The 24,553-nt window shown below is 44.6% G+C and overlaps 1 protein-coding gene across 6 annotated transcripts in view; it reads left to right on the top strand.

Annotated features, from left to right (window-relative positions):
* PLEKHH2 (pleckstrin homology, MyTH4 and FERM domain containing H2) overlaps positions 1-24,553 on the top strand; it is a 217,748-nt gene that overhangs the window by 41,085 nt on the left and 152,110 nt on the right. For 5 of the 6 annotated variants that reach the window (XM_033939575.1, XM_033939574.1, XM_033939573.1 and 2 more), the window contains exons 3-4: positions 6,105-6,167; positions 14,978-15,127. In XM_033939575.1, coding sequence (XP_033795466.1) covers positions 6,105-6,167; positions 14,978-15,127 — 213 coding nt within the window. The remainder of the gene's footprint in view (positions 1-6,104; positions 6,168-14,977; positions 15,128-24,553) is intronic. The other variant, XM_033939576.1, reaches the window with a different exon arrangement.

Genomic DNA, 24,553 nt, shown 5'->3' with positions numbered 1-24,553 from the left:
CTTGTCTCTTGCAGTTGATACTCTGATAGTTTTTCACTTTCTGCATATTGCACTGCTTTCAGCTGTGTATTGCTGAAATTATCAAAAGCAATTAAGGAAAGATTTATAAATTATAACGGTTATAGTTTATAAATCTTTCCTTAATTGCTTCTGATAATTTCAGATAATCCACAGTTTGGATTTGTAGGTACTTGGAGGGCCGCAGAAAAAATAGTTAATACCTTATGTAGGTACTTACCTCTTGCAAAGTTGTCATTGCTTTAATAAGACATTAACTATTTTTTCTGCGGCCCTGGGTTTGAGTTCGAGACCGCTGTTTCTATAATATCTCTTGAGCTCCGATTTCAACTCAGTATGCCACATTTTTATGACTGCTCCATACTGCGATAACATGACAGACTAGCCTCACACACCTTTCTCCTTGATTGGGAAAAGAGACTTCTTTATACATATTCTCCAACACACACCCCTCCCCATTGCACAAACGCTCCTTAAACTCAAGCAGGACCAAGGAACTATAGTCCTCGTTTTCCCATATTGGTCGAGGCAAGATTTGATTCCTCTTGCTTCTGGCACTAACCTACAGGGCTCCATGGAGATGAAGGATCCTTTCTGTATTCCAACCTACAGTCCCTTGCAACTACTGCTTGGATGTTGAGAGGTTGGAAGTTGATATCTCCACCCACATGAGGGTGTCTCATATGTCCTACTGGCTTCCAGGAAAGATTTCACTAAGATATCATATGATTTTAAGTGATGGAGGTTTGCTGTCTGGTGTGAGTGCAACGTCCTAGGTACTTTTCCTGTCCTGCAAAAAAATTGTCAGAGTCGGAATTAAAGAGCAACTTAAAAGGGTGGGTCAATAGTGTGGGCAGACTTGATGGGCTGTAGCCCTTATCTGCCGTCATCTTTCTATGTTTCTAACTCTGTAAGGGTTCGCCTCTGTGCAACTGGAGCTTATCACCATGTAGAGGGTAAGCACATCTCTGCTCAGCCTTTAGCTGTTCACTGTCACGATCATGAATTTAACCTCTATCAAGCCCTCTACAGTGTCACCATCTCAGTGTTGTTCTAACCCAGCTGATGAAAGCTCCTTTGGAGCCACTTGACACCTGCCATCTGAAGTTTGTGACCTGGAAGATCTTGTTTATGGTGACTGTTACTTCAGCACACAGAGTTGGTAAACTCCAGGCTCTACAAGTTCATCCACCTTATGTAAGGTTTTTCTACAACCGAGTACTTCTGTGTGCACATCCTGAGTTCCTTCTTAAGAAAGTATAGGAATTCTACCTGAACCAGTCAATTGTTCTACAAGCAATCTTCTTCCTAAGACCCCTCCACTGCACTGCGCACGTTGAACTGTAAGAGAGCCTTGGCCTTCTATCTGGAGTGGACCAAAGCCCATAGACAGTCGAGGAATTTGGGCAAGGAGAACTTTTGAATTTGGCAGTTCTTGGAGATATCTTTAGAGTTATTAATTTCTAGAACCACTCTCTTGGCTACCTTGAGTCCGACTGCAATACCGTACTAAAACTTTACTTCTGACATAAGTCTCAGATGTTTGGGGGATCATTAATGTGTATATTTCTTGACCTTTCTAGGGACCCCAGACCAAGTGCAGGATCCTCGCCCTGGGGTAACATTTTGGCTAAAATTTCCTTGTAGATATTGTGTCTCACTTCATGGTCAGAATCTTCTTCTCTTTGAGCTCAAACAATTGGTAGAGAGAGCTTTCAGTGACTGTTAGTTAATTCCATGAAAACCTTTAACCAGCTACTAAAGAATTCTCAAAGCACTTTTCATGATTTTTTTTTCCTTTCTTGCTTTTTATTTCCTCCTGGGTTCCAAATATTGTAGGCTAAAATTTGGTTGTTTTTTTTTTTTTTAATTATTATTATATTTTCATATTAATTTCCCTATTGGGTAATTGGGTTACTTCCATCATTCTTAAATGATTTTGGAATGTTACATATCATTCAAGAAATAAATACTGGAGGCTACAGTGTTTTATTTGTTTTCAACTTTTAGGGGAAAAAAACATTTCTAATTAATTTTATGCAAAGAAAGAGAAAATGACAGCAGATAAAAGTCAAATGGACTATCCAGTCTTCTTATCCATACCATCTGCTATCCCTTCCTCTCCTTTAGAGTTTCTCTGTGCCTGTCCTATACTTTCATGAATTCTGATAGTCTCAACTACCTTATCCAGGAGGCCATCACCCTTTCCATAAAGTAGCATTTCTGTAGATTACTCCTGTCTACCCCTTTGTGGAAGAGTAAAGGGTTATCTTCTGCTAATGCTACCTTTCCACCTCCATACAGCAGGGGCTGCCAGCCCAAGACTGAGTGGACTGCATGTCCCAGACCACACTGGGCTTTACAGCTCAGTGCTGAGCTACCCTAACAAGGTAACACTGCTGAGTCAGGGGGCGGGACTCGGCAGGGAGGTGTTTATCTGCCACACAGGAGAATCATTCAAGGAGATCCCCACGAGAGGGAAAAATCTCTGAGGAAGGAAGAAGTCCCGGGGGGAGAGAGAAACTTCCCCTTTCCTAGCTGTAGGCTGAGGGAGCCTTGGAAAGATTTGGGACGTGTGCAAGATTCTCCAGGAGTATCTGGTCTCTACTGAAACAGGGTAAGCCAAGCCCATAAGGAGAATAATTGTGGAAGTGGCTTAAGGCTTTGAAAATTAAGCAATTGTCTGTGAGGAAACAGACTCGGGTTTCTAGAAAAATAAAAGCTTTCTGGCTGTTGCACGTATTTGCAGTGGTTGTTTATGCTGTTTTGAGTGCATGTGGGCAGCGCTCCGGGTGAGTCTGGATTGGACTCTGCCACACCCCTTTCACCTTCATCCTATGCAGTGGTGTAGTGGGGGTGAACTGCGCCCGGGGCGGTGGTGCCCCTCTCCCTCCCTCTTCCCTGTACCTTTTTATATTCGGCACAAGCATCCACGAACCTGCTGCCCACATCAGCTTCGGCGCTGTCTGACGTCACTCCGTAGGTGCGGTCCGAAGCCGACGCTTAGCAGCAAGTTTGTGGCTGCTCGCACCAAATTTTAAAAGTACGGGGGAAGGGAAGAGGTGCACACGCAGTGGGAGGGGGTGACGGAGAGCAGCTTGATACGCTAAAAGACGTTGGTGTTGTTTCTTATAATTACATCCTTTGACAGAAGGAAATGAGAAGGATGTAGCTGATCGCCCTGCATATAGAGAAAGAAGAAATGTTATTGGACAGGAGACAAGTGTTAAGAGAATACAGAAAAAAGCAGAAACAGTTGACTGAGACCAATATGATCAAAGCAAAATGACCAAACTACAGAGAGAGAATTTTTTTTATTTTTCTTAGTGATTAGACTATATCAGTTTTGGGGAATGTACTTGGTGTTAGACATGGCTGGGGTCCAGGGCAGAAATTTGGGAACAGGAGGGGGACCCTAAAGCCCACTTCTTCATTTTTAGGCAGGCTTGGGGCCCTCTTTGTCCAGAGTGTCAAGGGCAATTCACCCCCACCCCCCTTTTCAATACCATCCCTGATATCTGATATCTTTGTACAGCACAGGAAAAAAATGCATCTTTTCTCTTTCTCTGGTGTTGTACTACATGCAAGGCTGGCTTCTTGAGCTTTCAGTTTAATTTTCATTTACATATTTTTTTAATTTCTAGTTTGTGTGACTGGGACCAGGTATTCTGTTAGCATTAATTTTCAATTTAGTGATCTGAAGTAATTTGGTTTGTTCACTTTTCTCTATGGCAGGGGTGCCCACACTTTGGGCTTGCGAGATACTTTTAAAATGACCAAGTCAAAATGATCTACCAACAATAAAATTTTAAAAAACACAAAGTACACTGTACGCAGAGAAAATGTTAATTATTTATATTCTGCAGGTTTTCAAAGAGGTCAAGGCAGATGACTTTATGCAATGTCACCTCAGGAATAGCTATACAAAAATAGACAAATATATCCCCTCCCTTTTTACTAAACCGCGATAGTGGTTTTTAGCACAGGGAGCTGCACTGAATGTCCTGCGCTGCTCTCGATGCTCATAGGCTCCCTGCGCTAAAAAACGCTATTGCGGTTTGGTAAAAGGGGGCCATAGTGCAAAATATAGGCAGCAGATATAAATTCTCAAAATGGACACATTTTGATCACTAAATTGAAAATAAAATCATTTTTCCTACCTTTGTTTTCTGGTGATTTCATGAGTCTCTAATTGCACTTTATTCTTCTGACTGTGCATCCAATATTTCTTCCCTTCTTTCAGCCTGCTGTATGCTTCCAGACCTCATTCCCTCCGCCAACTTTTTCTTCCTCTCTCCCTGCCCCCTCCCCTTTCTTTCTTTCTTTCTTTCTGTCTCCCTGCCCCCCTTTGTCTGTCTTTCTCCATGCCCCCTTTCTTTCTGTCTTCCTGTCCCCCCTTTCTTTCTTTCTGTCTTTCTCTCTTCATGCCCCCTTTCTTTCTGTCTCCCTGCTCCCCCTTTTTTTTGTCTCCCTGCCTGCTCCCAAGCCAATACCACCACCATTGGGGAACAGGCCTCCAAACCACCGCCGCCCCAAGCTCTCCCAGATTTCCTCTCCCCGACGTCATTTCTGAAGTCAGAGAGGAAGTTCCGGGCCAGCCAGGCAGCGATTGGCTGGCCCGGAACTTCCTCTCCGACGTCAGAATTGACGTCAGGTGGGGAAAGTTGGTCGGCTCGGCGCTTCTGAGTCAGGAAGCAAGTAGAACGCGAAGGCAATGCGATTGACTCGCATTGCCTTCGCGATCGACCATTTGGGCACCCCTGCTCTATGGTGTTGGGGCTGTTTGGCATATTCAGTGAATGTTCTGTTAATAAAAAGCCAATGTCATGCAGTGACGTTTACTCGAGGGTCATTTCATAAATAATGCACTTGTTGGCAACATTGGGAAGTGGATGATGCAATTGCAGTAAACCTTGTTTCACTTTCACTTCAGTGCTTGAAGCAGTAGGATGTTTGCTTAGGAGCTCTGTAGTGTACATAGTGTGGCTGTGACAAGTGCAGGAAATGGAGGCTGCAGGTGTCTCGGGTACTGTGTCTGTTGACGATCAGAGGTCGTACATTAAGACTGAAACTCTGTGTGGCAAAAAGCCAACATATATCCACAGTGCATTACGTGAAGTTTGTGGTGAGTTAAAAGTGGACCATAGTACAGTTTCTCGGTGGGCAACTCGTTTTCGGAGTGGTCGTGTGAGCATAGATGATGATGCAAGATCAGGTAGGACGAAATCAACAACCGATGAACGATGTGTGAAACTTGTGGCTGATGCTTTCATCACAGACAAAGTTCCATGTGGAAAAAGTGTCACAGCAGTGTATGATCGTGATTTTTTTGTAAAAAATGTGCAGAAAAAAAGCACAAAACCCGACCTCAGTTGCTCATGGCTGGGCCACTCATTTTTCACGACAATGCTCGCCTGCACATAGGGAATGTCATTATTGAAAAACTATGCAAAATACGGCTGGGAGGTGTTACCTCATGCTCCCTACAGTCCAGACATGAGTCCACCAGACTGTGACCTTTTTCCAAAGTTGAAACATCCTATGCGTGGGCATCGTTTTGCATCTCTGGAAGAGCTTTCTTCCGCCATTACCCGAGCCATTCGGCATCTGAACAAAAACGGTGTCATGGATGGAATAATGAAGCTTCCTGGACGTTGTGACTTGGTCATTTCAAAGCAGGGAGACTATATTGAAGGATTGTAAAGAAATACTTGGAAAAAAAAATAAAACATGTAAATAAAACAAAATAGTGTGCATTATTTATGAAATGACCCTCGTATCATTATGCACCAACAATTCTAAACAATGGCAGTCCTCCCCCCCCCCCATACCCCCCCAAATCTTTTGTTGGTCTAGTAGACAGCATTTTTGGGGAGGGGACATTATTATTATTCGTTCAAGTTTGTCCCATAGAGGACGATGGTGTTAAATAATGATCTGCTCCCGGAGTCATATGCGCAAAGTGCGACACTGTTCTAGGTTTAAAAAAAAATTGTCAAGGCCTTTTAATAAAAGACAAATTGCATTTGTTTGAAATAAAGGAATGTGAAAAATAATCTGAGGAATTTCCTTCTGTTTTTGCTTAGATGCAGCAGCTGGAGAGACAAGTTCTTGAAGCCAACCGGCGCGCAGACAAAGCACATCAACAGGTACACGCAACCTTCAATGGCAGCTTTGCTTGCTAGCTTTTAAACATATTGGCAGGATAATGCATTCAACGTCCAAAATAAGAGAATGGTGAGCTTAAAATAGAAGATATGTAAGAGTATAATAATACCAATGTTAGCTTATAGCACAGTATTGAAAAGGTTACAAAATGCGCAAAGTCAGGATTGAAGAAGGGAAAGGGATTGGGACTTGCATACCGCCTTCTTGTAGTTCTCCAGCCACATTCAAAATGGTTTACATACAGCGACTTAAGGCATGTGTCCCTACCTGTCCTAGTGGGCTCACTATCTATCTAATGTACCTGGGGCAGTAGAGGATTAAGTGACTTGTCCAGGGTCACAGGGAGCAGTGTGGGGTTTGAACCCACAACTTTCAGGGTGCTGAGGCTGTAGCTCTAATCACTGCACTACACTCCCCTCCAATACAATATCACAAGTGAGCCAAGTATAGAATAATGAAGCCATTGTGACATCACTGATGAGGTTGGTTTTTATTGGTGGAATGAGGCATTATGACATCAGGGAAAGAGATTGGGACACGAATACTGCCTTTTTGTAGTTATACAACCACACTCAAAGCAGTTTACATACGGGTACGTCAAGCAGTTTCCCTATCTGTCCTGGTGGGTTCACAATCTATCTAATGTACCTGGGGCAGTGAAGGATTAAGTGACTTGAGCAAGGTCACAAGGAGCAGTGCAGGGTTTGAACCCACAACCTGAGGGTGCTGAGGCTGTAGCTCTAACCACTGCAACACACTCTCCTCCTAAGATTACAGAAAAGATGCGGAAAAGAAAGCTGATGTAGTTTGCATAAATGGAAAGATAAGAAGGTACTAGAAGGGAGAAAAGCCTGGGATCAGTAGCATCCACCGATTTGCAAAGGACTGTAACTAAAGACTGTTTGACCACCCAGGGTCAAACATAGGCACCTATGTGTCTTTATGAAATAGCATCTATGTAGGTATCTGCATGCCTCTTAACCTAGGGACCCTCTCATGAAATTACCCTCACAGAGTACAAACATCATAAACCTCAATCTTAACCCTTTCAGGACCAAGGGACATATTTGTCCCATAACTTTAAAATCCTATAAATTTTGATTGGGATAGTCTACAGTTCTAAATTTGATATGTACGGATTCCATATGATACTGCCTTTATGTAAACAAACTGGTTCCGACATTCATTCATTAGCGTCGTTGCCAGATTGACGAGAAGATTCACTTGCCACACTGTCCATAAGCCAGAAGTTTGATTTTTAAAAAAAAAAAATAATGATATTTCACAAAAAAAAATCAATTTTTTGGCATCTGCAAGCCCTTTTTACCATAAAAATGTCGTCAAAACCACAAAAATTGGCCTACGATCCTTATGGTCCTGAAAGGGTTAAGGAAGATAGATATTACTTTTCCTTTATTTATTCCACAATCAAGTGTTAAAATATATGTAAGGGCAGGGCTGGCTTTAAACAGGGGAGGCAAGGGTTGCCTCACGGACCCCATCACCAAACTCCCCTCCCCCCACCTTAAAACGTGTTTCTCTGTAGAGGACTCGGAGCAGCAGCAGTAATTCCCATAGGCCAGTGGTCTCAAACTCAAACCCTTAGTGGGGCCACAATTTGGATTTGTAGGTACTTGGAGGGCCACAGAAAAAAATAGTTAATGTCTTATTAAAGAAATGACAACTTTGCATGAGGTAAAACTCTTTATAGTTTATAAATCTTTCCTTTAACAGTTAAATGAAAGATTTATAAACTATAAAGAGTTTTATCTTATGCAAAATTGTCGTTAACTATTTTTCTGCGGCCCTCCAAGTACCCTATTTTTTCTGCAGCCCTCACATTTAAAGTTTAATATCTTTCCTTTCTCAAAACTGACACATTTCAATCACTATATTGAAAATAAAATCATTTTCCTTATCTTTTTGTCTGGTGACTTTATTTCTCTGTGCATTTAACTATGTTTCCAGGGTCTTCTTGTCCTTTGACTGGTTTTCTCTCCGTCTTCACTTTCTGCCTTGCATCCATCTTTGGCATTAACTTAATATTCAATTTTTTGCTTTCTTTTCAAAATCTACATTTCCATGTCTTCCCTTCCCTTCTTCTGTCCCTATTTCCATGGTCTGACATCTCTTTCTTTCCTTTCTCTCCCTCCCTCCTTCCTTCCTTTCCCCAGGTCTGGCATCTGTCTCCTTCCCTCCTTCTTTCTTTACTTCTCCCTGCCCTCCCCCAAGCCACCACCATTGGGGAACAGGCCGCCACCATCGCAATTGGGGAACAGGCCAGCGCCGAGGTCTTAACTCTCCCTGCTTATATTCCCCAGCGCGAGGCCGACCAATTCACGCCACCCGACGTCAATTCTAACGTTGGGGAGGAACTTCCGGGCCAGCCAGGCAGCGATTGGCTGGCCCGGAACTTCCTCCCTGACATTAGAATTGACGTCGGGAGGCAAGAATTGGTCGGCTCCGAGCTGGGGAAGATATGCAGGGAGAGCTAAGACCTCGGGCGCTGGCTTGTTCCCAGATTGCGGTGGCTTGGGGGAGGGCAGTGGAAAGGGAAGCAGATTGGGGACCCCTGCTTTAGGCGAGGACAGATCGCGGGTCGCAAAATAGTCCCTGGGGCGGCTGCGTGCTTGAGACTGCTGCCATAGACCATCTGCTGCATCCTGCCCCCTTCTGATGTAACTTCCTGCTTCTGCAAGGGTGGAATTCAGCAGAACCGAGGCTCTGGGATCAGCAGCAGATGGCTTATGTTGATTGCTGCCACTGCCCCGAGACCTACAGAGAAATGCATGTTTAAAGGCAGGCGGGGTGTTCAGAGACAGTGGGACATACCAGACAGCCAAGGCCCCCCCAAACCAGTCACTCCAGTGCCTCACAGTTGGTAGGACCAGCCCTAAGAACATAAGAATAGTCATACTGGGTCAAACCAATGGTTCATCAAGCCCAGTAGCCCTTTCTCACAGTGCCCAATCCAGGTCACTAGTACCTGGCCAAAACCCAAAGAGTAGCAACATTCCATGCCACCAATCCAGGGCAAGCAGTGTCTTCCCCATGTCTTTCTCAATGACAGACTATGGACTTTTTCTCCAGGAAATTGTCCAAACTTTTCTTAAAACCAGCTACGCTATCCTGTATATAGAGGAATGATGTCATCGGGATGCCCAAGAGTAGAGCTCTGACTGAGCCAGACCAAATGGTGCAGAAAATTTCTGATAAAATCAGTTTAAGGAAGCAGTTGCACTGCCATTAAAATGGGGCAAGCTGAGGAGGTGAACATTTGTTGCTACTTTCAGCTATTTTGATCACCTTATGCAGTGGTGATTTGCGATTCGAATCGATTTGTATTTACATGACTAACCGAAAATTGTCAGGTGATAATAATGTTTTAAGATGAGAAAACAAATCTAATTTAAAGACAATGAAGAGTTCAGAAAAACACCTAAGCTTTTAAAAGATTGTAAAATTGGTACTGACACTCCCCTCAAACTCAGAGGAACATTGACCAGCATGGGTAAGCCATAGAATTTGGGTCTTTTTCACGTTCAATGCTAAATGATTAGCAGCCATTTCATGCCCAGACAATACGTAGATGCAGCTCTATTAACTTCAGTCCCTCAACCTCAGGGTCCCACAACCTCGGGGGATTTTTTTTTTTTTTGCTTGAGATTGCTCTCTTTCCATAGTAACAGAGTAAATGACGGCAGATAAATGTAATGTAATTTATTTCTTATATACCGCTAATTCCGTTAGGTTCTAAGCGGTTTACAGAAAATATACATTAGGGTGCATTAAAATTATAAGTAAGATAGGTACTTAGAAATTCCCTTACTGTCCCGAAGGCTCACAATCTAACTAAAGTACCTGGAAAAATGACAATTAGTAGAGTAATAAAGAAATAAAAATTAGAGATAGAGGAGAAAAATAAGAAAAAAGCCCCAAAAAATATTCTAATAAGACTACAATGATCTAAAGGACTTTGAAAAGTTGAAAAGAGGGGAGATAGGAATAGATGCAGAAGGGAGAACCGTTGAAACAATGGAATTCTGGGGAAATTTAAATGAAATTTAAATAATAAAATAAAAACAAAACAAGTAGCAAAACAATGAATGAGATTAAAAAATATATATCATAAACTAAAAAGAAAGTGAAAATAAAAACAAAACAGACCCAAATGGTCCATCCAGTCTGCCCAACCATACATTATCCATAAATTAATTATTTAGTTTAAATAGTCCTTTTGCGAGGAACAAAAAAAAAAACAACAACCAAACAAACCGTAAATTATTAGCGTAATGTCGATAGCTTACTTCCAAATTACGAGTAGCTAGTAGCTTACAGACCAGAAACAGAAATAACAGTCCAGATAAGGACAACCCTTGAGGTGCTCCTGAATGTATAGGCACCCAGATTAATTTTGAATGGGTTTGAACAACTTGAAATTGTTGGTTGTTTTATATTTGTGTCTATTAAACCTAAAATTTGCTTCCTATTTCATCAAAGAGGGGCCTCCATAAATGTTTCAGTTTATGGACCACAATATTATTAAATCTGGCCCTGCACATACATAGCTTAAATTTTTGTAGAAATGTAAACATCTAAACTGGAAAGAATACAAACAAACTGGATACCATAGCTGAGAAAAGGTGGAATAAAAATATTCATGCATAAAATAAAACATATATTCCAAGAAGCTCTGTTCATTTCTTCTTTGAAGGAATACTTCGGTCTAAGCATCACAGAAGTCAATCAATAAAGGCTGAATGACTTCCATTATGTCAGGTGGAGCTAAAAATATTGCTTTCTTGGCATTTTTTTTTTCATATTCATGTGGTCTGTGCCAAGTCCAAAACCTGAAAAAAGTGTTATCCAACCTTTCTAAGGATCTATGATTTCAGCCCTGGACAGCCTTGCTAATTTTTGAAACAGGTTGACGTTCTCCTTGGATTGAACTCAACCTGTATGAATTGTTTTGCGATATATGCAGGTCTGTAGCGTTCCGGAGTAAGGTCAGAAACATTTCCCAAGCGTTAGTAATTAATAAGGAAGAATATGGAAAAAGGTCTCTGCGTATGTGTCAGTCGCTCACTGAGCGGTCGATCTCACGGGTTTGCATGCAAATGATTTGCACCTCCCTGCAAACTTGGTAGGTTCCACGATCGGCCAACAGTGATCCAGTCGGTATTACCGACTGACTCGAGTGCATCTAGCCCCCTGAAGGCTCGCTCTCTCACAGAGGTAGTAACACAATTTGTGTAAAATGGTTTAGGGAAGTCTTTCCTTTCTTACCTTCTCAACTAACCTTGAATTTTCTCTCCCTATCCAGCATCCGCTTTTCTGAACATCTTCCCTTTCTCTTTCACCTGCCCTCACTGGGCTTTTTACCATTCCACAGAGACAATGGAATTTTTTTTTTTTTTTTTTGCTTGGGATTGACAAACACACCTAGCTCTCTCTCCATAGTAACAGAGTAAATGACGGCAGACAAAGACCCGAATGGTCCATCCAGTCTGCCCAACCATACATGCCCCATAAATTAATTATTTAGTTTAAACGGTCCTTTTTCTTAGATATTTCTGGGCCAGAAACCCAGAGCTCTGCCCGGTAGCGTGCTTAGATTCCATCTACTGGGGTCTCCATCAAAGCTCACTCCAGCCCCTCTTAACCATCCCAGCCATCCAAGTCCTCCCCAGCCCGTCCTCAACTGGTTAGTTTATGTAGAGTAAAAAAATTGGTAGGCCCATAGCCCCTGTCCCCCACACCATTTAGCTGCCAATGCCTTTGTAGCTTATATAGTACTAGTATTTTAGCCCGTTACATTAACGGGTGCTAGAATATATGTCTGTCTGTCTTTCTTTATTTCTGTCTCTCTCTCCCTCCCGCTGTCTTTGTTTCTGTCTCTCTCCCTGGCCCCCTTTGTCTGTCTGTCTTTCTTTGTCTCTCCCTGCCCCTGTGTCTTTCTTCTTGTCTCCCTTCCTCCTTTCCCCCCCCCCCACTTAAGAACATAAGAACATAAGAACTGCCTTCTCTGGATCAGACCTTCGGTCCATCAAGTCCGGCGATCCGCACACGCGGAGGCCCTGCCAGGTGTACACCTGGCTTAATTTATAGTCCACCATATCCTTATATGCCTCTCTTAAGGAGATATGCATCTAGTTTGCTCTTGAAGCCTAGGACGGTCGATTCCGTCATAATCTCCTCTGGGAGGGCATTCCAGGTGTCAACCACTCTCTGAGTGAAGCAGAACTTCCTGACATTAGTCCTGAACCTGTCCCCCCTTAGCTTCATTACATGTCCTCTAGTCCGTGTCAAATTGGACAATGTAAATAATCTTCTCTGCTCTATTTTGTCGATTCCTTTCAGTATTTTGAAGGTCTCGATCATATCCCCACGCAGTCTCCTTTTCTCAAGGGAGAACAATCCTAGTGTTATAAGTCTGTCCTCGTATTCCAGTTTCTCCATACCCTTCACCAGTTTTGTTGCTCGTCTCTGCACCCTCTCCAGCAGTTTTATATCCTTATTTAGGTAGGGAGACCAATGTTGGACGCAGTATTCCAAGTGTGGTCTGACCATTGCCCTATAAAGCGGCATTATAACTTTCTCCGATCTACTCGAGATTCCTTTCTTTATCATGCCCAACATTCTATTTGCCTTCTTTGCCGCTGCCGCGCATTGTGCTGACGGCTTCAGGGTCCTATCTATCAGTACACCCAGGTCCTTTTCTTGTTCACTCTTCCCCAGAGTTGCACCTGACATTGTATACTCGTATTCCTTATTTTTATTGCCTAAATGCATTACCTTGCATTTCTCCACATTGAACTTCATCTGCCATTTCTCCGCCCATGTTTCTAACCGACACAAGTCGCTCTGGAGTTTCTCTCTATCATCCTGCGATCTGATCGCCCGGCATAGTTTTGTATCGTCTGCAAACTTGATGATCTCACTGGATGTTCCTTCCTCCAGGTCATTGATATAAATATTAAAAAGGATCGGCCCAAGTACCGAGCCCTGGGGTACACCACTAGTCACTTTCTCCCAGTCGGAGAACTTCCCATTTATGCCCACTCTCTGCTTTCGGTTTTCCAGCCATTTGCCTATCCACCTTTGTATATCCCCCTCTATGCCATGGCTTTGTAGTTTCCTGAGAAGTCTTTCGTGTGGAACTTTGTCGAACGCTTTCTGGAAGTCCAAGTATATTATGTCCACCGGCTTCCCACTATCAATTTGCTCGTTCACGGTCTCACAGCAGCATTCCCTCCCCCTCCATGTCCCTGTAGAACAGAATTTCCCCCTACAGCAGCATTTTGATCTCACCCCCCCACTTCCCTGTGCAGCAGCCACAGCAGCAGCATTCCCTCCCCCACACACCACGTTTCCCCTCCCCCCCTCCCCCCCTTTCCCTTCCTGCGGTCCCGACAAACCTGCAGATTCCAGCAGCGTGTGCAGCACTCTACACACGCTGCTTCAGGGCCTTCTACTGCCCTGATTTACTCTGGCACGTCCCTGATGACATCATCAAAATGCGGCAGAGCAAATCAGGGCAGTAGAAGGCCCTGAAGCAGCGTGTGTAGAGTGCTGCACACGCTGCTGGAATCAGCAGGTTTTGAGTCGGGACCGCGAAGAACGTAGTGGCTGGACTGTGTTGTTGGGCTTCCCTTCCTGCGAGGTGTCGCTGCGGCTCCTTTCGATCCCCGCCAGCATCGGAGAGCAGGGAGTCCAGCACTGAGTTCAAGTCCTGGAAGCACTAACTGCGAAGGTCCGTGAAAGAAAAGGACTCCTGCAGCACCTTGAAGTCCGTTAACGGCGAACATAAAGACCGCGTCAGCCAAATTGAATTCAATGGCTGAGGGAAAAAGAAAATGCCTCGTTGGGAAGATGGCTGGGGACTCGCGCATGCACACTCCTGCGACCACAGACCTACGGATCATGGAAGCGCGCATGCGCGGCTAGCGTTTTATTATATAGGATAATTTCATCCTATTCCCATGGCCAGTAAGAGTTTCTACTTTCCACACATATAGCTCTTCCTCACACCTACCAGAGGCCACACAAATGTGGATAGTGTTTTTAGCTTTTTTTCTGAAGAAATAAAAAGAAGCTTTTTGAACATTGTTGGTTTCCACACTTTTTGTTTTCGTTTGGTTAAGCGGTTTTGCAATCAGGTACTCAAGCATTTTTCCCTGTCTGTCCCAGCGGGCTCACAGTCAATCTAATCTAATCTAATCCTTAGGTTTGTATACCGCATCATCTCCACGTTCGTAGAGCTCGACGCGGTTTACAGTAGGAGAAATAGGAAGAAACTACAACAGAGGGTTAGAGGTTAAAGTGTGAAGAAAATTTAGAGGACTTGGGATGCCAAGATATAAGCTTCCTTGATTCCTAAGTTGGAGGGAGACTTACATTTTTTGAGAAAAGCCAGGTTTTCAGATGTTTGCGGAAAACTTAGAGAGAGCTCAAGTTCCGAAGAGGGGAGGTAAGGTTGTTCCAGAGCTCAGTGATTTTGAAGTGGAGGGAGGTCCCTAGCTTTCCTGTGTGGGAATGCCTTTTAGCGAGGGGAAGGATAGTTTTAATTTGTGGGAGGATCTGGTGGTATTAGGGTTTGAGGAATTCCAAGAAACAGGGATAAAGGGAGGGAGGATACCATATAGGATATCTAATGTACATGGGGTAGTGAAGGATTAAGTGACTTTCCCAGGGTCACAAGGAGCAGCGCAGGGTTTGAACCCACAACCTCAGTCCTCATATACAATTGTAGAGATAATTCTATTCAGTTCTATATTTCATTGATATCCAGGTGCAGGTTATGGAAGAGAAGTTAAAAGAAGCCAACATTCAAACAAGTGAATCGGAAACCAGGTTGTATAAGAGGTGTCAAAATCTAGAGACTCTGGGTCAAGAGAAAGATGACGCCATCCACAATTTAGAGCAAGAACTGGAGAAACAGGTCAGTACAAAGCTGGTTATTGTAAGGTTTAGGTTTGGGTTGGGTTTGTTTTTTTTTGGGGGGGGAGTGGAATGAAAGCTCTAGTGGGAATAGGCAATGGAAGTTGAGGTGTTTGTTTGTTTTTATTTTTATTTTCTGCTTTCTGCTGCATTTGCTAATTTGACTCTTTTACGCAGGCAGATTAATTAATTAATTTTCTTTTCTGTCCCGTTGTGCACAAAGAGCTCAGAACGGATTACAGGTTAAACATACATAGTATACAGTTAACAGGTTACGATTTGCACTGGATTTGCCATAATTTCAGCACAAGTTATTATCCTAGCTAACACATACTAGGGTCTAATACTAATATACATCCGCTATAATAAAACCCTTAGCGCACATGCGGACTTCAAATTTGGTGGGTCTGTGGTGCCGTGCCCGCGCATGCGCAGTGCCTACCTCAGCTTATCACGGACCCACAAAGTTTATAGCGGATCCCTCCCGCCTCTGGTCACTGTGTTTATTATAGCGGATTACAGACTGCCCTTCTCCACGGCTTCCAAAAACTCTAATCCAACGTCATCACTCCCAAAAACTTTAATCCAACATCGTCACTCCAGCAACCGGCGCCCTATTATTATTATTATTTTTTTTTTTAAACCCTCCACCCTCAAATGAGAGAAACAGGTGCAAAGTCTCCAATAGGACAAACGTGAGAGGTGTTTGTGCCACTCTCCTAACCAATAGTGAAGTAGAACAGGCATGACTTTGAACTGGGAAATAGGAAGGAGGAAAGGTTTAACAGTTCGAGGCAGAAGTATGGAAACCGATAAAGTTCACTCGGTGCTGCTGGACAGGAGGCGCAGGGAAGGGGTGCTGCTGGATGGGGAGAGGTAAAAGTAAGGGAGAATGGCTACTGCAGGACAGGGGGAGTGGGGAAGGGGTGCTGCTGGACAGTGGGTAGGTAAAAGGAAGGGAGAAAGGCTACTGCTGGACAGGGGGAGCAGGGAAGGGGTGCTGCTGGACAAGGGGGAGTTAAAAGGAAGAGAGAAGGACTACTGGACAGGGGAAGCAGGGAAGGGGTGCTGCTGGACAGGGGGTAGGATAAAAGGAAAGGAGAAAGGCTATTGCTAGACAGGGGGAGCAGGGAAGGGGTGCTGCTGGACAGGGAGAATAAAAGGAAGAGAGAAGGGCTACTCGGCTGGACAGGGGGAGAGAAAGAAAGAAAGAAAGAAATACAGACAGTGGGCAGGGAGAGAGAGAGAAAGAAATACAGACAGGGGGGCCAGGGAGAGAGACAGAAAGAAAGGGGCAGTGAGAGAGAAATAAACACAGAGTCACACAGAAAGAAAGAAATGCCTAAGTCTACACATCTATTCTAGCACCCGTTAATGTAACGGGCTAAAAAAACTAGTACTGTAATATACAGTTTACCAGTTACATACTTACCATAGTTTTCCTTACAGTGCAAGTTTTATCCTAATTAATTCTCAGACAATTTACAGGTTGGATTTGCCATAGTTACAGTGCAAGATTTTACAATACAAGTTTCACATTGTGATCCATCGGTCAACAGGATTCTTCCCTGCCAGTCTGCTGGCTGAACGCTCCTTTTACAAAGCCCCGGTACTAATTCTCTTGCAACAAATGCATCAAAGCTCATTCAATTCCTATGGGCTTTGGTGCATTTGCCGCAGGAGAGTCGCTACAGGCAGTTTTTGTAAAAGAGGCCCTAGGGATGCTATTTCCCGAAAGATCTTTTCATCATTTTGTTCTTTAAGTGAACTGCAAGTAGAAATACCCTGAAAGTATCATCTTAAAAGCATTAGAACAGTGTTTCTTCAATTACCGGTCCATGGACCAATGCCGATCCACAGAAATTTCCTGCCGGTCCACAGGGCCAGCACATGCATCAGGCCCAAAACAGTGTTCTTCAAACCGCCGGTCCATGGTGCGATCGATGCGGCGTTATCTTCGAGCCAGCTCCCTCTTCCTAAACTGATTCAGTGCACAAAGCCACGGGCAGTAGCTTCTACGGGCATCCCTGCGCCTGAACCGGAAGCCTTCTCTCTGACGTCGCAACGTCAGAGGGAAGGCTTCCAGATGAGGCAAGGGACGTGCAAGGTGCAATTAGTACTATTATGGGGGCGGGGTCTGGGGTTGACATTAGGTAGAGATGGGCGGGGCCCACGACTTAGCCCAATGTTCTTCAACTGCCAGTCCACGGACCGATGCCAGTCCATAGAATAATTTTTTTTATTTCTGCTGGTCCATATGTGTAAAAAGGTTGAAAAACACTGCATTAGAATATTCAGATCTGTGTTCACAGCATGGGACATTCAAGCCATGGACGTACACTGAAAGATTCTCCAAGAAGGGATGCCTTGGAGGCTTGTACTTTTGTGTGACGTTCCACTCTCTTCCCAGGGTGTGTTCTGGTAATGTTTTATCATAATAAGTTCCACTGACAAATTACTTGTAAGGATTTTGTTGGGATGTTGGATAATCATACGCACAGTTTTCAGAGTCATCATCCATCTAAATTGACGGTCTGAAAATGGCTCTCCCTTATTATTATTAAAAGCACAGGTTCTACAACCTGCCATCTTTCAGCTACAGTTAGAGGAAGTATTCAATGGTAAGTTTACAGGCAAAACATGCATGGCCTTCTGCTTTGAAAATTGATGCAAAGCCTGTCGGGCTCATAAAACATTTAAACATCCAAAAACTAGCTTAAGTCAGCACTTGGACGTCTAAGTGCCAGTAATTGAAACCAACTTTCTGGATGTCTAGCAGGACTTCCAAACCGCTGACCGTCCAGATTCTAAAGTGGTGTGTTGGGAGGTGTGTTATGGGCGGGCATCAGGTGAGCTTAAACCTGGATGTCCTGCAGCAATAATCAAAGCTTTCTCAGGACGTCCAAGGCAGAACTTACTTAGACCTGTTTTACATCATCAAAGAGTTCTAAAGGTGACCCAACTGACCACTGGAGGGTTTAAGGCATGACCTCCCCCCTCCTTATTCCTCTAGTGGTCACGACCCCCTCTCACCACCCATGGAGTGAAACCCCCCCCCAATAGGTTTCCCATCAGCTGATCGCGACAGGGGAATCCCCATCAGCTGAGCTGGTTTTGAGGATTCCTGCTGACTCAGCTGATGGGGATTCCCCCTGGCCAGGATCAGCTGGACTGGCAGACAGATTCCTTTCTCCCTTCCTCCCTCACAGGCACTGATCCCCCAGCCCCCTCCACAGAGAGTCCCCACACTACACTACTCCCCTCGACATCCTCCCACAACACTCTTTCGGTACAAAAATCAGCAGGAGGGATGTCCACTCCCTCCTGCCGCCAGGCCCCATCAAATCCCAGCACCCCTCTACAACCCCATAGTTTCAATGACAATCCGGCAGGTTGGATGACCACTCCCTCCTGCCTGCAGGCCTGCCTCTTCCTAATGGTAGGCCTTCCCCTTCCTGGTGCATCCTGGGATGCACTGGGAGGGGCCTAAGGCTCTGATTAGCCCAGGTGCCTAAGGCCCCTTGCATCTGGCCCACCTGGGCCAATCAGAGCCGTAGGATGTACCAGGAAGGGGTTTGGAGGGGGTGCCGAAGTGGGACACCAGGGGTTCGGGGGTATTGGGTTGGGGTGCCGCAGGTCTGGGGATTGTCAGGGTGAGGTGCCACGAGTTCGGGGGTCCCGTGGTTTTGGGTGGGGTGTCGCAGTTTGATGGGGCCTGGCGGCAGGAGGGAGTGGGCATCCCTCCTGCCGATTTTTGTACCAAAGGTACAGTGGAGTGTGGGGGATGTCAGAGGGGGTTAGGGGAAGTTAGAGGGGAGGGGGGAAGTGCGGGAGCTCTCTGTGAATTAGTGCCTGTGAGGGAGGGAGGATTCTCCTTGCCAGTTCAGCTGATCCTGGAAAGGGGAATCTCCATCAGCTGAGCCAGCAGGAATCCCCTAAAACGTCTCAGCTGATGGGGATTCCCCTGCTGCGATCAGCTGATGGCAGCACAACTCAAACAAATGGTATTGGAGCCCACAAGGGAACAGACAATACTGGACCTGGTACTCACCAATGGAGACAGTGTCTCAGAGGTATCAGTAGGAGACACGTTGGCCTCCAGTGACCACAACATGGTGTGGCTCAACCTCAGGAAAGGCTTCTCTAAATCAAACACAGCAACGAGGGTCCTCAACTTTAGGGGCACAGACTTCGACCACATGAGAGACTTTGTCCATCAAGAGCTGCAAAACCATGCAGAAACTGACAATCCGGAAACTATGTGGTCAAATCTGAAATCCATCCTGAACGAAGCAACTAACCGCTACATTAATACAGTAAGCAAACGCCGGAGAAACAAAAGACCACAATGGTTCAGCAAGGAAATTTCGGACCTCATTAAAAAGAAAAAATAAGCATTTATCACCTACAAACATCTTGAGAAGAGGGAGGCAAAGGAAGACTATCTGGTCAGATCGAAAGCTGTCAAAAAGGCAGTCAGGGAGGCCAAACTACGAACAGAAGAAGATCTAGCACGGAACATTAAAAAAGGGGATAAATCCTTCTTCAGGTACATTAGAAACAAAGAAACATAGAATATGACGGCAGAAAAGGGCCTACGGCCCAACAAGTCTGCCCACTCAAATAACCCTCCCCTCTAAGTTCCTCTTTGAAGTGAGCCCACGTGTTGATCCCATTTGATCTTAAAATCAGTCACGTTACTGGCCTCAACTACCTGAAGTGGAAGATTATTCCAACGGTCGACCACTCTTTCGGTGAAGAAGTACTTCCTAGTGTCACCATGGAATCTCCCGCCTCTGATTTTCAGTGGATGCCCCCTTGTCGCCGTAGGGCCTGTAAGGAAGAAGATATCTTCTTCCACCTCAATGCGGCCAGTAACGTATTTGAACGTCTCTATCATGTCACCTCTCTCTCTGCGTTCTTCGAGAGAGTAAAGGTGCAACTTACCTAGTCGTTCTTCATAAGGGACATCCTTGAGCCCTGAGACCATCTTGGTGACCAATCGTTGAACCGATTCCATTCTTAGCACATCCTTCCAATAGTGTGGCCTCCAAAACTGTACACAGTACTCCAGATGTGGTCTCACCATGGACCTGTACAGCGGCATCACCACCTCGGGCCTTCGGCTGACAAAGCTTCTCCGGATGCAACCTAGCATTTGTCTAGCTTTAGATGAGGCTTTCTCCACCTGATTGGCTGCCTTCATATCATCACTAATGATTACTCCCAGGTCTCGTTCTGCCACAGTTCTGGTCAAGGTCTCACCATTCAGAGTGTAGGTTCTGCACGAGTTTCTGCCACCAAGGTGCATTATCTTACACTTTTTGGCATTGAAATTCAGCTGCCAAAGAGTAGACCAGTGTTCTAGAACAAGTATGTCCTGTGTCATAGCGTCAGGCATGGTATCTCCGCTCACTATGTTGCACAATTTAGCATCATCGGCAAATAATGCAATTTTTCCCCGAAGTCCCTGAGGCAGATCTTGTATGAAGATATTAAATAGGATTGGGCCCAGGACCGAGCCCTGCGGTACTCCACTGTGCACTTCCGACTTTTCAGAGGGGGTACCATTTACCACCACCCTCTGATGTCTACCACTGAGCCAGTCTTTAACCAATGCAGTTAATATTCCTCCTAGCCCCAATGAACTCATCTTGTTCAAAAGTCTACGGTGTGGGACGCTGTCAAAAGCCTTGCTGAAGTCCAGATACAACACATCCAGGGACTCTCCTTTATCCAGTTCTTTTGTTACCCCGTCAAAGAAGCTGATCAAGTTGGATTGGCAGGATCTCCCCTTAGTAAATCCATGCTGGGGTGGATCCCTCAGTCTCTCGTCATCCATAACCGTGTCTAATTTGTGTTTAATCAATGTTTCCATAAGCTTGCACACTATTGACGTGAGACTTACCGGTCTGTAATTTGCAGTGTCTGACCTGCATCCCTTTTTGTGGAGCGGAATGACGTTAGCTGGTTTCCAGTCTAGTGGAACTTTTCCCGTGCCCAGGGAAAGATTGAAGAGCGCGGCTAATGGTTCTGCCAGGACATCTCTCAATTCCCTAAGCACTCTGGGGTGCAAATTATCTGGTCCCATGGCTTTATACACTTTGAGCCTTGACAATTCTTGCGACAGGAAAAGAAACAAGGATGGGATAGAGCGCCTTAGGCAGTCAGATGGAAACTACGCGGAATCTGATTCTACCAAGGCAGAACTACTAAACGAATACTTCTGCTCAGTATTCACCTGTGAAGCACCGGGAGCTGGTCCACAACTACAGACAAGAGACAGCCAAAAAGACCTGTTTCAGGATTTCGAGTTTACACCCAGTAGCGTCTACTACGAACTTTCAAGACTCAAAGTAGACAAAGCCATGGGACCAGACAATCTACACCCCAGGGTGCTCAGAGAGCTGTGTGAAGTTCTAGCTGAACCACTATCCGTGCTCTTCAATCTTTCCATGCGCACGGGAAGAGTACCCCTGGACTGGAAAACAGCTAACGTAATTCCACTCCACAAAAAGGGCTGCAGAACAGAAACAGAAAATTACAGACTGGTGAGTCTCACATCCATAGTGTGCAAACTCATGGAAACACTGATCAAACAGAAACTCGACCAAATACTAGACGAAGAAAATCTACGTGATCCACACCAACACGGATTTACCAGGGGAAGATCCTGCCAATCTAATCTGATTGACTTCTTTGACTGGGTGACAAGTCATCTGGATGCCGGGGAGTCCCTGGACGTGATTTATTTGGACTTCAGCAAAGCTTTTGATAGCGTCCCACACCGCAGGCTGTTGAACAAACTAAAATCTATGGGATTAGGGGATACACTCACTACATGGGTTAGGGATTGGCTAAGCGGTAGGCTTCAAAGGGTGATGGTAAATGGTACCCCCTCCAAAACGTCAGCCGTGACGAGTGGAGTACCACAGGGCTCCGTCTTAGGGCCGATTCTATTCAATTTATTCATAAGAGATATGACCCAAGGGCTTAGAGGAAAAGTGTCACTGTTTGCCGACGACGCCAAACTATGCAACATAGTAGGTAAAAGCAGTGTGCCTGACACTATGATGCAGGACCTACGGCAGCTGGAACAGTGGTCGTCAACTTGGCAGCTAAGCTTCAATGCTAAAAAATGTAAAGTGATGCACCTAGGTAAAAAAAATCCACACAGAACTTACACACTAAATGGAGAAACCTTGTCCAAGACCACGGCAGAACATGATTTAGGAGTGATCATTAGTGATGATATGAAGGCTGCCAATCAGGTGGAGAAGGCAAGACAAGACAAAATAAAAGGTCAAGGGCATGACAGGAGCAACAACTCTTATGTAGAGTAGATAACAATTAATGATTACGTGTTCTAATGTTTGGATAAGCCAAGTCTTAATATTTTTAAATTTCAAAGATGGCAGATGAAGTTCAACGTTGAGAAATGTAAAGTATTACATGTGGGAAACAGAAACCCAAGGTACAACTATACGATGGGAGGGATGTTATTAAATGAGAGTACCCAAGAAAGGGACTTGAGGGTAATGACAATGAAGCCGATGGCACAGTGCGCAGCGGCCGCTAAGAGAGCGAATAGAATGCTAGGTATAATCAAGAAGGGTATTACTACCAGAACAAAAGAAGTTATCCTGCCATTGTATCGGGCGATGGTGCGTCCGCATCTGGAGTACTGCGTCCAATATTGGTCGCCGTACCAAGGCAAGACAAATGATGGGCTGCATCCGTAGGGGTTTTGTCAGCAGAAAACCTGAAGTCATAATGCCGCTGTACAGATCCATGGTGAGACCTCATCTGGAGTATTGTGTTCAATTCTGGAGACCGCACTACCGGAAGGATGTGTTGAGAATTGAGTCGGTTCAGCGAATGGCTACCAGGATGGTCTTGGGGCTCAGGGAACTCACGTACGAAGAACGGCTAAAAAAACTGCGGATGTACTCACTGGAAGAACGAAGAGAGAGGGGAGACATGATTGAGACCTTTAAGTATATTACGGGACGTATAGAGGTGAAAGAAGATATCTTCTGTCTTACAGGGCCCTCGGTCACCAGAGGGCACTCGCTGAAAGTCAGGGGAGGGAAATTTCATTGTGATACCAGGAAGTACTTCTTCACCGAAAGGGTAGTCGATCATTGGAACGAGCTACCTCAGCAGGTGATTGAGGCCAACAACGTGTCAGATTTTAAGAGAAAATGGGATATTCACGTGGGATCTCTAGGGGAATAAAAGTCAGGGAGTGGGTCATTGGTGTGGGCAGACTTGATGGGCTGAGGCCCTTTTCTGCCGTCAATTTCTATGTTTCTATGTTTCTAAGCTGTGCTGATGGGGAAGGACAATTTGGTACCACATCCAAACAGCTTGCTTTTATGCATTTTTCATGTGGACGTCTTTATATTTGGGAATGTCAAAAAAAGATAAGATGTGCTAAGGGTTAAAATGTCTAGATAGGTTTTATTTATTTATTTTTTTGGGGGGGGTTAAATTTAGACATGTGGCAATTTTGAGAATGGACATTTTTACTACTGAATTTCTCAACATTTTTCTCAACATGTCCAAACTCTGACTTAAACATCCTATCGAAAATGCCCCTTCATGGGTTAAAAGTAAATGTGCATGCAGACAGTTTGAAAATGTCCCCTGAAAGAAGCAGATTTCAAAGGCATTTACCCAGGTAATCGGCATTTATCTGGGTAGACAATCCGGGCTGAAAATTGTCAGAGCCAAGTGTAGAACAATGAAGCCATTGTAATATCACCGATGAAGTTGGCTTTTATTGGTGGAATGAGGCAATATGACATCAGGGAAAGAGATTGGGACTTGTATACTGCCTTTTTGTAGTTAAATAACCACACTCAAAGTGGTTACACAGTCTATCTAATATACCTGGGGCAGTAGAGGATTAAGTGACTTGCCCAGGGTCACAAGGAGCAGTGTGGGTTTGAACCAACAACCTCAGGGTGCTGAGACTGTAACTAACCACTGCACCACATTCTCCTCCAATAGAACAATGAAGCCATTGTGACCTCACTGATGAGGTTGGCTTTTATTGGTGGAATGAGGTAGTTTTACTAACCACTTTCAAAGCAGTTTACATAGAGGTACTTCAAGCATTTTTCCTCTCTGTCCTGGTGGGCTCACAATCTATCTAAAATTTATTTATTTATTTAAAACATTTATAGACTGCTTAAATATCTAAGTGGTTTCCAACAGCAAACACACACAAAAATTAGCCATAAAACTTATTAACATAAAAGACTAAGGGCTCCTTTTATTAAGGTGTGCTAGTGGTTTTAGCATGCGCTACAATACCACACGCGCTAAACGCTAACGACTCCATAGAGCAGGGGTCCCCAAAGTCCCTCCTTGAGGGCCGAATCCAGTCGGGGGTTTCAGGATTTCCCCAACGAATATGCAT

The sequence above is a fragment of the Geotrypetes seraphini genome, chromosome 3 (genome assembly GCF_902459505.1).
Source record: "Geotrypetes seraphini chromosome 3, aGeoSer1.1, whole genome shotgun sequence".
Lineage (NCBI taxonomy): Eukaryota > Metazoa > Chordata > Amphibia > Gymnophiona > Dermophiidae > Geotrypetes > Geotrypetes seraphini.
This window is presented reverse-complemented; position numbering and strand designations above follow the sequence as displayed.